Source organism: Acipenser ruthenus, chromosome 7 (assembly GCF_902713425.1).
Source record: "Acipenser ruthenus chromosome 7, fAciRut3.2 maternal haplotype, whole genome shotgun sequence".
Taxonomy (NCBI): domain Eukaryota; kingdom Metazoa; phylum Chordata; class Actinopteri; order Acipenseriformes; family Acipenseridae; genus Acipenser; species Acipenser ruthenus.
Window position 1 is genome coordinate 26,233,441 of NC_081195.1, and position 13,606 is coordinate 26,247,046.

General features: G+C 42.9%; 1 protein-coding gene and 1 pseudogene across 1 annotated transcript in view; one reads left to right on the forward strand and one right to left on the reverse strand.

The window, feature by feature from the left end:
• LOC117414531 (actin maturation protease-like) lies at window positions 1–3,259 on the forward strand (annotated as a pseudogene).
• Window positions 3,260–3,803: 544 nt separating this feature from the next.
• Window positions 3,804–13,606, reverse strand: part of LOC117416187 (inositol-trisphosphate 3-kinase C-like) — a 48,613-nt gene continuing 38,810 nt past the window's right edge. The window contains exons 3-8 of the mRNA XM_034027263.3: window positions 10,815–10,914; window positions 9,642–9,855; window positions 8,898–9,102; window positions 7,978–8,079; window positions 7,294–7,365; window positions 3,804–7,111 (exon numbers count right to left, since the gene is read on the reverse strand). Coding sequence (XP_033883154.3) covers window positions 6,908–7,111; window positions 7,294–7,365; window positions 7,978–8,079; window positions 8,898–9,102; window positions 9,642–9,855; window positions 10,815–10,914 — 897 coding nt within the window. The 3' untranslated portion in view covers window positions 3,804–6,907. The remainder of the gene's footprint in view (window positions 7,112–7,293; window positions 7,366–7,977; window positions 8,080–8,897; window positions 9,103–9,641; window positions 9,856–10,814; window positions 10,915–13,606) is intronic.

Consider the following 13,606-nt stretch of genomic DNA (forward strand, 5'->3'; position numbering starts at 1 on the left):
ATGGGCTGTATGTTCAGAACAGAACACTCTTAATAAAATCCGTGAGTCCAAACAGTCCTCTCATCACACTTTCTACAGTACTGACCCTATTGAAGGCTATACTGTACAAGTTTTGATTGAACTATGCATGTGTTGATTTACTATTCCTTATGGGTTGGGAGAAGACCATACAATGCAATTATAACAAGGAATATAAATGTAGGGTTTGTTGAATACTGAGGAACCCAAATGAGGCTCCCTGGTGCTAGCTGAATTTGGGGCTGCAAGACGTACTCCTTCCTCTCTTCCTCTGCTTGCACATGGCACCTGCCCTGGGACCCTTTTCACCCTCACCTGTGGTTTATGTTTCATATCATTGTGTCCCACATGACAGATAGCTGCAATAATACTAACCAGATCCAAATGTATTGCAATTCAAATCAAATGATAACGAGTGTGAGTGACGGTGCTGGACGGTGTCTGATTCCCCCTCCCCCCTCCCCCACCAGCCTCCTCCGCTCTCCCAGGAAAGAAGCAGCTCTACCAGGCCATCGCTGAAGGAAAGGCCCCGGTGGAGGGGGACTACGAGGAGGCCCAAATCCTGCTCAGAAACAGGATGACAGGATGGAAACCGGAGTCGAGGGGAGAGTGTTGACAGCTCCTCTGAAATGCATAGCTTACCAGAGGGAGATACAGAACTATGCAAGAAAAAAATGAAACAAAAACTGGGGACTAAAAATACTAGGGACTCTGTGCTGCCCGTGTCTGCCATGGGGAACACAATGACTACCTTCATTTTGCACCAATCATCACTAAACTTTCATCACACACGGCTGTACTAATACCTGCTGGATAAAGAGGCTTTTCCAGAGTCATTCTGGAGGGTTACTGTGATGCATGAAGCAGGGTCTGAGAGTACTGTACGTTACACCTGCAGCACTGATATTAATTCACTCAGTCATAAAATAGCTTCACATTTCTGTTTTTCTGTTTACTGCCCCCTCAGCTTTTAATGATGTTTTTTGCAAGGTTCTTTTTACAGTTACTCATTCACTGTGCTTGTTGAGTTGAGATGCTCTTCAGTTAGAATTACCTGCCGTAGATACATCAGGTCAAGTTTTCTGGCATGGCCTGTATTACATATTTATATGGTAGCAACTAAAACTGAAGACCAGCTGCTGAACTCATAGTAAATCCCCTTAACACAGACTTATGAAAACAAACAAAAAAAAATATTTGAGCAATTGGAATAATGTAAGAGGCAGGAGAAAGATACTTGCTTACATTGTAGGGTTTTAATGAGACATTTGCACAGCGATGCTGAGTAAATTGTTAATAATGTAGTAACCTGTTGTTTTCTGCAGTTTCAGCACAGACCTGCAGTGGCTCCTGTATAACAAATACATGCCCCCTCTGTTTCAAGACGACCCTCAGTAAGTATTGGCAGAGTTTCAATGACACTGCTAGCCTGCCTCGATTTCCTGCAGCGATTTCAACAGAGACCACTGAAGCATTTGGAAGCCAAAAACACTGACATGGCATAAAACTAGCAAAAGCAACGTGCAGCAGCAAAGTAGGTATATTTATACTCCTGATAAAGTCAACACTTATTTTAGTACCTTTTTTGGTTACTGGTGAGCTTCTGACTTTGTGTGTCTGTATTTGCTCAGTCCCTTTTGAAGTGATGTTAAAAGGCTTTGCCTGGACTTTGTGCCTGGGCCAACACTTCTCAATAATACAAAGTCTAAGACAAAGCTACTGTATGAGCAATCCTTGCAGCTGGTCAGCGTGGCCGTGCGGCGAGGCTGTGTAGGGGAGGGACCATCCTCTGAAGTCATCATACAGTACGTATCATGATCTGAAGATCACAAATGCATACCCTGATGTGTGCAAAACCATGTCTTGTCACCCGTATCCAACTGGACTGCCTACTGCCCTCCATATAAAAGACTCCATCATATCTCTTTAGAGGAAATGTGGCATGTGTAGGATGTGCAGTAAGAAAGCCATGTCAGACTGTTTCATTAGGGCTGAGCTGCGCATTTTCTTCTCGTCCAGCCTCCAACATGGGGCTGCTGGCAGAGGAGGTGTTCCCCTGCTGAGCTCAGCTCCTCACCGGGGGGATGGGGGGAGAGAACCGGGCTGCTATCATCACACACCTCGCCACCAGCCTCTCCCTCCTCATACCGTATCCTTCAGCAAGGAGCAGCATTAACAGATTCTTGCTAGTTTTATACCTGTCTGATTTTTTTTTTTTTTTTGTACTTTATGATTTTTTTCATGTAGTCTTTGATAAGTTTGTGCTAAGGAGCTTTCACCTGAGTTCAGGAGCTTTTCTTCAGTTCTACTTGCCTGCCAAAGATATATATTTAACACATGAAAGATCACCCGAAGTGTCTTTATAGAAGAGGCAGCGCCATCTAATGACATGCCACTTTGGATTGAGTTTCCTTTTCTGTGCACTAGAGGGCGCTGGTGCTTACTAATAGAAGTACACTTGTGCTGATCTAGCCTGTGTTGAACTGCTTCCTGCTCTCCAGATCCATTTGTGTAAGGAAAAATAAATGGTTTGTTTTTGTTTCTGTTAATAGAAGCCTTAAGTTGAGTCTCACAGCTACAATGAGGATTTCAACCACCAGCCGTGTCTGAAGAGAGGACACAGAGCGCACTGGGCAGTGGCTTCAGGTACGTCTGACCGATCGCTGTGCCTGACTCTCACGCCACACTGCTCCGCAATTTATTTATTTATTAATTTTTTTATTTTTTTATTTTTTTTTTAAGTGTCCTGTGGTTAGTATGTAACACGTGTGGCTGGGCTTCTGTTAACCGACAGGGGCAGTGATTTTGAGGATCAGATAAAATATATCTAATTAGACAAGTTAATCATGCATGTTTAGGGGGCCAGTCTCTGCTGCTGTTCATATTGAGAACTCCCCTGACAGTGCTGTGTGTCTGTATGCAGGTGTGCTGCTGGGCGTGCAACCCGGCTCTCACAGGGCAGCTCCAGGCAGACAGCAGGGAGGTGTGTCTGCTGGCTAAGCAGGGGAAGAGCCTCCTCTACCAGCTGTGGGGCTTCACCGAGGTGCAGGACAGCAACGCACACCAGCACCCCCAGAGAGAGAGCGACGGCACTGTCTACGTGCTGCCAGAGGGGGGCGTGCGGGCGGGGCTGTGTGGACAGGTGGTGCTGCAGCCTGACACAGACAGCAGCACAAACTAGAATAGAACTGTGTACAACTAATGCCAAATGTGTTCGTTGGTACTTTTTAAAAGTCCATATAAGGATAGCAATGCCGTAATTAAAATATAAGTCGAGACAGACTTGGCACACAAACATTTAGATACCCAAGAACCTTCTCCGAATACACAGATTCAATTTTGCAATGTTTATATATTTGTACAGTACAAGTGCGCAAAGATATCTTGTTCATTTTTGTGTTCATGCTAAGGAATGCTAGTTTCCAGTAATTACTTTAGCAATGCTCAGGTTGAGCTCACCTCTGTCACACAGGACTACACTACTGTATTCTTCAACCAAAGATAAAATTAATTGGTGGCGGGATTCTGGCCTCCGTGTATTTCAAATGAATAAAACCAACCCAGAAAGCTTCAATTAAAACTCTTTTTTGTTAAGTGTGTTGTAGATGCCTCTTACTTGACTGGCTGTGTTTTGCTAGTTCCTGTAATGAACTCTCCGTTCTGAGACCTGAATGAAGCTGCTTTTGCAGAGCAAGGGCAGGGGAATGACTGGAACAGCACAGTCCTCACTGAGGCAGTCAGGGCATTAGAAACAAGTGAAAAAGACAGCACAGTTCAAAACAGGCCACTTTGTGAGGTTCCAGTTTATTGTGGTAGTCTAGCTACAGAACGGTTAATATGTAAAATTATCCCAGCAGTACAGTATAGAAATACAAAAAGAGTAACCCATGCATATTCCAGTATTGTTCCAGTGAACAAAAAATAACATTTATAAATATGTAAAAGATTACAACAGGAAAATAAGACAAAATTAACACAAAACCTCCTGTAAACAGTTCTGTACATCCGGTTTTGAGATCAGGGCTCAATGGAAATGGTCTAACAGTAGATCTTAACAATCGAATGGCTGAAAGTCATGCTAAATCCCATGCTAGAGATAGACTCCAACAATATTAATGTTATTAGGTACAAGTACAAGCTGTTGGTGATTCCCTCTCAACAGTTTTTCACTTTCAAACTTGGACTGAAAACGAATGGAGCAGTCATGCTGTGGAGGTTTTAGAAAACAGCTGGCTTACGAACTGGAAAAATACGTATCCCATATCTGAAACATGCTCCAAAATAACGTCTTGTATCTACTTCAATGTGTATGACGATATGGAAACATGCATTTTGTGAATACATGTTTATATCATTCGGATCTTCAAAATGCTTAAAACAGAAGGGTAAAACAAAAAAATGCAGACTAATGTTTCAGCTAGTGCTCCCTTCAGTGTGCACTGCAGGACCCAAGCAAAACGAGTCTGCTTGACTTTGTTTCTTACAGTTTCAAACAATGCCTCTGGACTTCCAGTTTGAAAAGTCTATTGAGAGGCAGCACCACTTATACCAATCAATGAATATTTACATTGAAGAAATATATATATATATATATATATATAACAAAATAAAGTCACAGCAGAGGGAGGAGGGAAGCGTGAAGCGTGAAGGCTTTACACTATGATACAGTTCAACTTGCTGTACAACTATGTATACAAAGGATGGAACAGAGAAAGCAGCCACACCCACCCACCACACTGGAGCATTAGCACTGGCTGATGAATGAGCTAGCAAGGCAGAGCTGGTGAACTGCAGCGGACCTTTCAGTGCATTAACTACATCTTTGAAGCACTTTTCAAAATGCTCAATATTTTTAAAATGACTTTGTCAATGTATTTTAGGAGGCTGATATAACTCTCACTGATCTTTATAAACTGTCTATACATAAAAAGTTATGTATTCAATATTTTACTGTATGTGGGATATTAAAAATAGTCTTGTTTGATTGATGTAATCTAAGATTTTAACATGGTTTTCAGTATAATGTGGAGGCAAAAAAGCCTGACTTTTTTCAAAAAGTATGATAATGAAAAGTCTTCAGTGAAAAGTGTACAGGAAGTACTCTCAACCAAGTGGAAAACAGCCTACATTACTTACAAAATCAGAGGGTTCGTCTTCATTATCATACTATTCAAATATAAAAATGTACACACTGGTACCACGCCCTCATCCGAATGCAAAAGGATTAAAAGGGTTGTTATAAAATAAATAAAACTAATTTACAAAATTTTGAAAGAATAAAAACAGCAACAAAAAAAGCTTGGTCCAAAAGAATTCACACAACAGTGAATCCCCTTTTATCAAAACTTTTTACTTCCAGGTAAAATTTGCATCATTTTTGTTTTGGATGAAATGGAACATAGCTGGTAAATGTTCGGAGGTACTTTTTTAAAGCAGGTTTAAATGTAGTGCATTTAGGGTTGAACAACAATGCTATTTTCAATGAGTCTCTTATTCAGGTTTTAATTCCTATTCATTTTGAGTGTGATTGTTGGCCCCTTGTCTATCCTAGCATCATTTACACAGCAGATTATCCGTCCCAATGACCGATACACCAGCCTGCAAATCATTCACAGTGAGCTCCTACAGACTGCCCTGTATGACGACAACCCAGCTTTATATTAAGGAAACTTTTCAGCAAAGTTCATATGTGAATTTGGACCCTCCAATCATATTCGGTGGTACAAAAACAAGTTACTTAAAGTTAGACAAAGTTTTAGCAAGAATGATCTGCCTTGTTAAAGGGGGTTTACAGTTTCTTCTTGCGTAGCAAAACACTAACTTTAGAAGCAAAGGTTCTTAAGCTTTAACCCGTGAGGTATTATCAAGTATAGAACTACGGTGGCTCATTAAGGACAGGGGAAAAAACTAAAAGCCAAATTATCTGGGTCTTGACATTTGAAAACTTTGTGTTAGGATAACAAGATTATCCTGTGATCATGACATGCGTAAACGTTCCATCTTCAATAAGCCACCTTATAGAACCGTTTCAGAATATCAAACATAATGCAATTCATCCAAACCAGTAGCCCTGGAGTGAAAACTTTGGGAACAGGGCCCCCAGACACTACGAATACAGTCTGGGTTAAAGTCTCATGAAAACAGCCAAAGATCATCAGACTCAAAAATGAGAATTTCGCTTTAGTCCAAGTACCGTCTGTATAAACCTCTCTCCGTCAGATTTGTAGTTTGTACACTGACACTGCCACCCACAACAGACCCGATAAATCACAGCAGCTCTTTCCAAGCTGCAATTTGCACAATTATTTAACCTTAAAGGAAAACACACCAGCGCTGTTACAAATGTAGCTTCAATTTGTGCAGCATTGTCAGTTTGATTTTCAGAAACAAGCATGCAAAATTGCAAAGAGTAAAGAACTGGATAAACCTGGCACACAGGAAAACAAAGTACCCATAAAATACCCACTGAAGTAATTTGCATGTCAGCTACCAAATAAAAATGCGACTTTGCAATACACAGGCAGAGCGATCTTTAAATAAATTATAAAAACCTTGCGGCTTTCCAGTGTTATAGTGTAGTATCCTTACATTAAATTAAAAAAGGAACAGTACATATTTTGCCTTATCCTTTTTTGTTAAAAAAAAAAAATCTGTTAAGGCCACTTGAGTGTTTCATTTCTCTTAAAAAAAACTAAAAACCAGCTTGGTCACGATACTCCAGACACAAAATAAACCTCCTATTTCTTCTTCTTTCAGAATGATTTGAGATTCCAGGCACATTGTCTCAAGGTTGGTGTCGCCGCTGCTCAGAGACAGCTGTGTCGAGCCGGTCTGTCTCTGAGGCTGCGAGTTCTTTGGAATTGAACCAGTTATTAAATGGAGGAGCGGTTCACTCTGGCACCATGGCTCCCATGATGTCGACGAGGTTGTCCAGCCCCCAGAGGTAGCCGTCCTCTCGGTTCCCCTCCACCCACGGGATCCGGTGGTCTAGCGTCTCCGAGTCCGGCAGCTTCACCGTCTTCCCAAAGTCAATCATCCACACACGGGCCAGCCCTGTGCAGTCATGGACGAAGAGCAGCGAGCTGCCCACCACCTGCACACACACACACACACACAGTGAATCAGAGCCAACGCACACACATTTACTGTTACTCTAACTTCACTGTTTCTACGTTATATTTAACCAGGCAGTCACTTGAGATTAACAAATCTCTGGCCAAGAAGACAGCCACCCCCCCCCCCCCCCCCATTAAAGTTTCCTATTTTAAAACTCACCTCGTGTGATTTAAAGAAGTCCGATTTTTCTAATGCTGTTCGGAGCTCTTTCAATGTCACTAAATATGTTTTCTGAAATGAAAAAAACATTGCCAGTCAAATTACGAATCTGATAGAGGGAGAAACACACAAGCAGTGACAGGAGATATTCTGATGTGTTTATTTTTTAGTAAGAAACTGGAGTTAAACTGTACAATAGGATTCTTTAAATCTGGTGGTACTTACAGTATTTGTAGATAGCAAAATAAATCAATGAATCTTATCGGTTTTGCACTTCCATATGCAGTTTTGAAAGCACACATTTGAACAAAGTAGTTTTGTTGTAAAGCATAATATCTGGTAGTACAGTTAGTAAAGCTGTCAGTCCTAGGACACCCCAGCAGTGTCTTCTGTGTCATGTTACGGGCTGAAAGCATGTCAGCTAATAGGGGGAAGCAGCTGATTGGTTAATAAAGAAGCCGTTCAAGGTGTATGGACAATTTGTACTAAAATTCACCAAGGAAGTGCAACACTATCTGAAAGCATGGCTTGCATCATTTTTTTTAAATGGTGCCGTACCATGTGCATCTTTCAAAACTGCACATGTGAGACCTATATAACGAAAGGCAATGCACAACAGGTCAGGCTTATGGGGCAGTCTCGCTTGTTTCCTGACAGTCTGCCCTCCTCCTCGCTCACACTCACCAGGACGCTGATGTTCCCCTCCACAAAGTCCTCAAACGCTTGCTGCACCTGCTCTCTGTGTTTGGTTTTCTTGAAGTTCGTGTTGCACGTGCCGTCTGCTTTCTGCAAGAAACAGGAACCGTTTCAGTAGGCGGGGTCCTTTGGGCCTGCATACAAACCAGCTGGGCTCTGATCAGCACAGCTCTTAGTAGACAGATAGCTGACCCCCAGGGAATATCAGCAGGTTACTGAATGAGAGCTGAGGCTTCGTGAGGGGCTGCAAAACTGCAATATAATCAAATTATATCCTGATCTAAATATTCATTGAACTATATATAAAAGCACCACACTGCAGAGTAATCTACAAATGACGTATCTGTATTTTACAACACAGAATTTTCCTAAATTCATTTTGACCCACTTTGTTTAGAAGTGAACCTGTGCGTTTATTTCATGATTGTCAGTAAATAATGTTTTCATCTCATTTGCTTTTGGGGATGATTTGTACAGAATTGAATTTTACATCCCTAGGGCTCAGAAGGTGCTTTCTCTGCCCTCTTGGCCAGAGCTTGTTGCCTCATCATACTGTTAGTAAAGTACAGTATAATGGCCACTGTGTGTGTGTGTGTCTGTGTCTTATTCCTATACCCTTTAGGTGACCAATTCCAGTCCAGTAAAAGGTCAAATGAAATAATGAACTGCTGTGGGGCCTGTATGGATAATTAGTTCAAAAACAGTTTAGAACATAGTTTGAGCAGTAAGAGTGCAGCAATGTCCTGTCTCTCTGTGTCTCTCTCCGCGCACGTCCCTGCCAGTCTCTCCGCGCACGTCCCTGCCAGTCTCTCCGCGCACGTCCCTGCCAGTCTCTCCGCATATATGTCCCTGCCAGTCTCTCTGCGTATATGTCCCTGCCAGTCTCTCTGCCAGCCTGCGTGTCTCACCTTGATGCCCTCGATGCGGAAGCCCAGTGTGGCGGTGGAGCTCAGGGTCTCTCTCCACTGCATGTAGCGGGGTTTGAGCACGGCTTGCTGGCTGCGCTCCTGGGGCGTTGGGGCCTCCGGGTCCACAGCGATCATCTTCTCATACATGTCGGGCCGCAGCTTGGGCTTCTGCCGAGCTTTCACCAGTTCCTCCTCCAGATAAGTCCTGTAACACACGGCACAGTGCTCAGCACGGCGCTCGGACCCCTTGACACTGCAGACACTGCCGTCAGACCCACCATCTTACTGCTTTTTCTTTTGTTTCTAAATGTAGCTCTATTGAGTGTTTGAGAGTTACGGATGGAATCTAGTAAGCTCACATTCGAGCCACAGCAGGGTTGACTTCATAGCCCAACTGCTTTGAATCTACTTCAGTTCTCCCCCACTAGGTGGCAGAAGCAGCCCGCATTTAAATATATAGATTTCTCACTTGCATTGCAATACTATAAAACCCAGAAATATCTCTCTCTACTTGGTTGATAATATTAAGCAAGGCTAGGTTATCTAAAGAAAATAATTTATCCAAGGCTACTCACAGGTGTTACAGGGCAGTAAAGGGTTACAATGCAAGCTTAATATTTAAATACAGTATAGTTGAAAATAATACTACTGAAATACAACATGAACTAGGATGCAACAGGTTAAGATCTAAAGAGAATGACTTTGTGTTGCGACGCTTGTCAAGGCCCATGGCCAGGCTCTCACCTTGTGCCCATCTTACAGTCCATGATATTGGGGGAGTCGAAGTCAGCCAGCAGGTCCTCCATCTGGTTGTAGGTCTCTCCCTCCTTCTCCACCAGCCCGTAGTACCCCGGCACGTAGGGACGCAGGCTGTCCAGCATCAGCCCCTCCAGAGAACGATGCTCACACTCACAGTACTTCTTCAGGATCTTCCCAAATTCACCCGCCTTGAAGTTCCCTGCACAGAGCCCAGTACAAACCATTAACCATGCACTCACTGCCTGCTGGAGAAATCGACACCAACACCTCTACCTGTTCAGGCTTTCAATGGGACTCGGGAGCACTCTGGTTCAGATACACCCATTCCTCACGACCCCGAGCTCTGCACACTTGAGTTTGGATTCAAAACCATTCCCAAAGGATCTAGTCCTTGTGCACGTAAACACATGACATTTTCAGTTATAGTTCACACACCTTTTTCCCCTGTCTGATGGCATTCTGCTTTTTCAATAAAGCCACACCACTGTCCCACTCCCCTCCCCTCTCCTCTCCTCTCTCACAACAGAGAGGTGACTGAATTCAAGTAATTTTACCCCCTCTAACAACAAATTCAGGACAGGTACATTTAAACACAAGGAGAGATGAATACTAAAAGGACAGGGAAGAGGGGGTTAAAATCCTAAATGTTCTAGTTAACCCAAGTTACTACTTCCAATTCAGCAGAGAGAGGTCTAGTGGTTTAAGAAAAGGGCTTGTAACCAGGAGGTCCCCGGTTCAAATCCTGGCTAACTCACTGACTCACTGTGTGACACTGAGCAAGTCACTTAACCTCCTTGTGCTCCGTCTTTCGGGTGAGACATTGTTGTAAGTGACTCTGCAGCTGATGCATAGTTCACACACCCTAGTCTCTGTAAGTCTCCTTGGATAAAGGCATCTGCTAAATAAAGAAATACTAATACATGGAATCTGAGTAAAAGTAACTCTTTAATATGGAAGGTATTTGGGGCAAATGGTGTGCCAAGAAGGAACAAGTCTTGATGGGCTGAACGGCATCTTCTCATTCCCAAACGTATGTTTCTTATGCAAGCTGATAGCCTTTTGGTCTACAGTACGATGCAATTGGCTGCTGTTATGAGGCGCCTGCCTGTGATTGGCTGAGTTTTGCCGGCCCCTGCCCGCGATTGGTCCTTGGTTTACCTGCATGTCCGGCCAGCTGCACCCAGGGGTATCTCTTCTTGAAGGACACGACGAAGGGGGACCAGTGCACCATGGTTTTCAGCTTCCTCCACGACTTGTTCTGCAGAGACAAGAAGCACACACCACCCATCAGGAACACTGCAGCACTGGACTGCCCTGCCTCCAGCACACCGCCCGACACTCGTTACAAAACACACACATCCCTCCTGGCTCTTTCAAGTCAAAACAGACCTTCCTTCTGGGTGCCGGCAGCAGGAATGTCATCTTTCTGCTTGTTCAACTTGGGGCCGCAGCTCATTAAACACAGCTTCAAGTAATGCACACAACTGCAGCTCAGTCCAGTCAAACTGGCTGATACCAGTGAGACTTGACTAAAACTAAATACTTCAAAAGCACAGCAGTCACTGCAGCTTTACCAAGAATGGCACTCTAATGGTCTAGCTCTGATCAGATCATGAGACTACCTACAGCACAGGACGAGATATGGTAAGCAGAGAGAGAGAGAGATCCCATTATATATATTTTCAAACCCTGAAAACGGCCCTTTGATTATTAAACAACACGAACGACAAAGTCAGTTTGTTTTCTGGGCACATGTTTCATAGAAAAAGAAAAACAGTAAATCTGACCCGTTATTATTCTCACCCAGGAGTGCATAGATCCAGAGTCCTCCAGGTTTTATCATTATAAATAAACTGATGAAGACCTGGTTCAGTTAAGTAGTTTAGGGAGCTCAAGAACTGCGCACCCCTGCTTTGATCTGTCCCCAAGCTCAGACCATGGCAGCACTGCTGAGGTAGCAGCTCCCGTTGCTGCAGGCAAGGTGAGGGTTAACAGTAGCTGCACAGAAAGAGGGAGCAGCAGGGAGGCTGATCAGAGTAGGAGGAATGTTATCTCAGAAAGCATTTCGATTTTTTTATGGTTGAGCAATCTCCAAGGACAGGCTGTTCTGTGCAAAAGGATTTTGATCACAGACACAGACACACGCACGCTAAAAATCCATGCAACTTTATTGCTGTTGCTAAACTGAATGTGCAAAGTCATTAATTATCCTGGTACAATAGAGCCTCAAAGTCAGAACCACGTCAGGGATATAGGGTGATCGCAAGTTTTTAAGGCCGGTGCAGAAGTACAACACTTCTGTAATTTAAGACCACATTTGATGATCAAAATAATAAATACCATACCAGTACTGTATTGTTTAGAATGCTTTCCATGTAAGTATTGCTACACACTAGTACAGGGACGTGACACAGTGGTTAAGACATCAACCAAAAACACAACATATTTAAACAAGACACAGGTGATCTTTGTTGAACATTGCATCATCCCTGATGGCTTGAAAGGGCAAGTCAAAATCTATCCAGGAAGAATGACTGGTAAGCTGCGTTTCTGGTAAAAACGCTGCAGGTCCCAGTTCATGGTCTTTATACAGGTTTAGCGGACTGGTCCGGGGCTTGAAACTCACACTAGCCTAGCTGCATCCACTGCGTGTTTTCAGAACTACCTTTCATTCTATTATTGCAATGATCAGGAGCTGGAGTTTGATATGAAGTACCTTGTTCCTCCCTTAAAGCTGCAAGAACAGCAATTGGACCGTGACTCGTTGATGCTGTGATGGGATGTGTCAGCAGTTAGTTCACAGCAGATTTACCCAAGGGCTTGATGGATTTACAGTTACTCATAATAACTTTGGAATAGCAGTGGCAGTACTCCATATTTGCCATAGTTTGGTCCACTATAAAGTCTCAATAGTGTTTCTCCCCGACAGTACACACACACACGCTTTATATTCTAATTTAACTGGAGTCTCCACAGTTCATCTATGTACACTACCAAGCCACTCACACTTGCTTGGTTCAGTGTTATCTGTAGCTATAAAAAAAAACCTTTAATAAACTTCAGAACTTCAAAATTAAGAAATAAATACATAAAATAGGAACAATATGTATTAAAAGTCATCTAGTTTAGAATTTGAATGTTTAAAACATTAGCCAAGTGTTCGACTGATGTCAGAAACAATGCAGGCCCAATATAGATATGCTTAGTGTTTATATAACAGCAGTATAGCCCAGTTCATTTCATAGTTTGAATTTATTTAGTCTTTTCTGTGTACGGTTCAACGTGTACACATGCAGTCTTTCACATCTTGCTGTGACTTCTAAAAAGGGATGCAGGGTTTCTTATGAAGGATCTCCTGCTTGTTAAACTATTTAAAAAGATGTTTAAAACATTTAGCAAATGAAAACGGAAACCCCTAATTTAGTAAAAATAGGATTCGGCCGCTCCGCTGTTTCCAAACTCAATTTCAATAAAAACAACAAAGCAAAGTGGTTTTTGCAGACAAGCAACATACTCATTACAATGTTCAGTTAACCACATGACTTGAATCATTGCTGTCCAATACAAAGTGCACACGATCAAATCTACTGTCTGTGCAGTCAGGCCATTACAGCAAAAGAAACCACTTACGCAAAACTGGAAGCAGCAATACAATGACTATGCCACACTTGGACAGCTGCAGCCCTGAAGACTCCTCTAGTGCAGCTGTCCAATCCAAAACGAGCCTCTCCGATCTCTAGGCTGCAAACTGGAGTGTTTCACACACGCAAATTAAGAGTGTTGCTTATAATAAGGTGGTGTACGCACACACATTCGCTGCAATCTCAGACGTCAATGTGCCTCTCTGAAGCACAAGAAAGCAATCAGGACAAAGTGCGCCCAGTCGCTGCCAAGCTGTGATTAGATCTGCCGAGTGAGAACACAAAGGAGCTGCTGACTGGCTGTCTAGG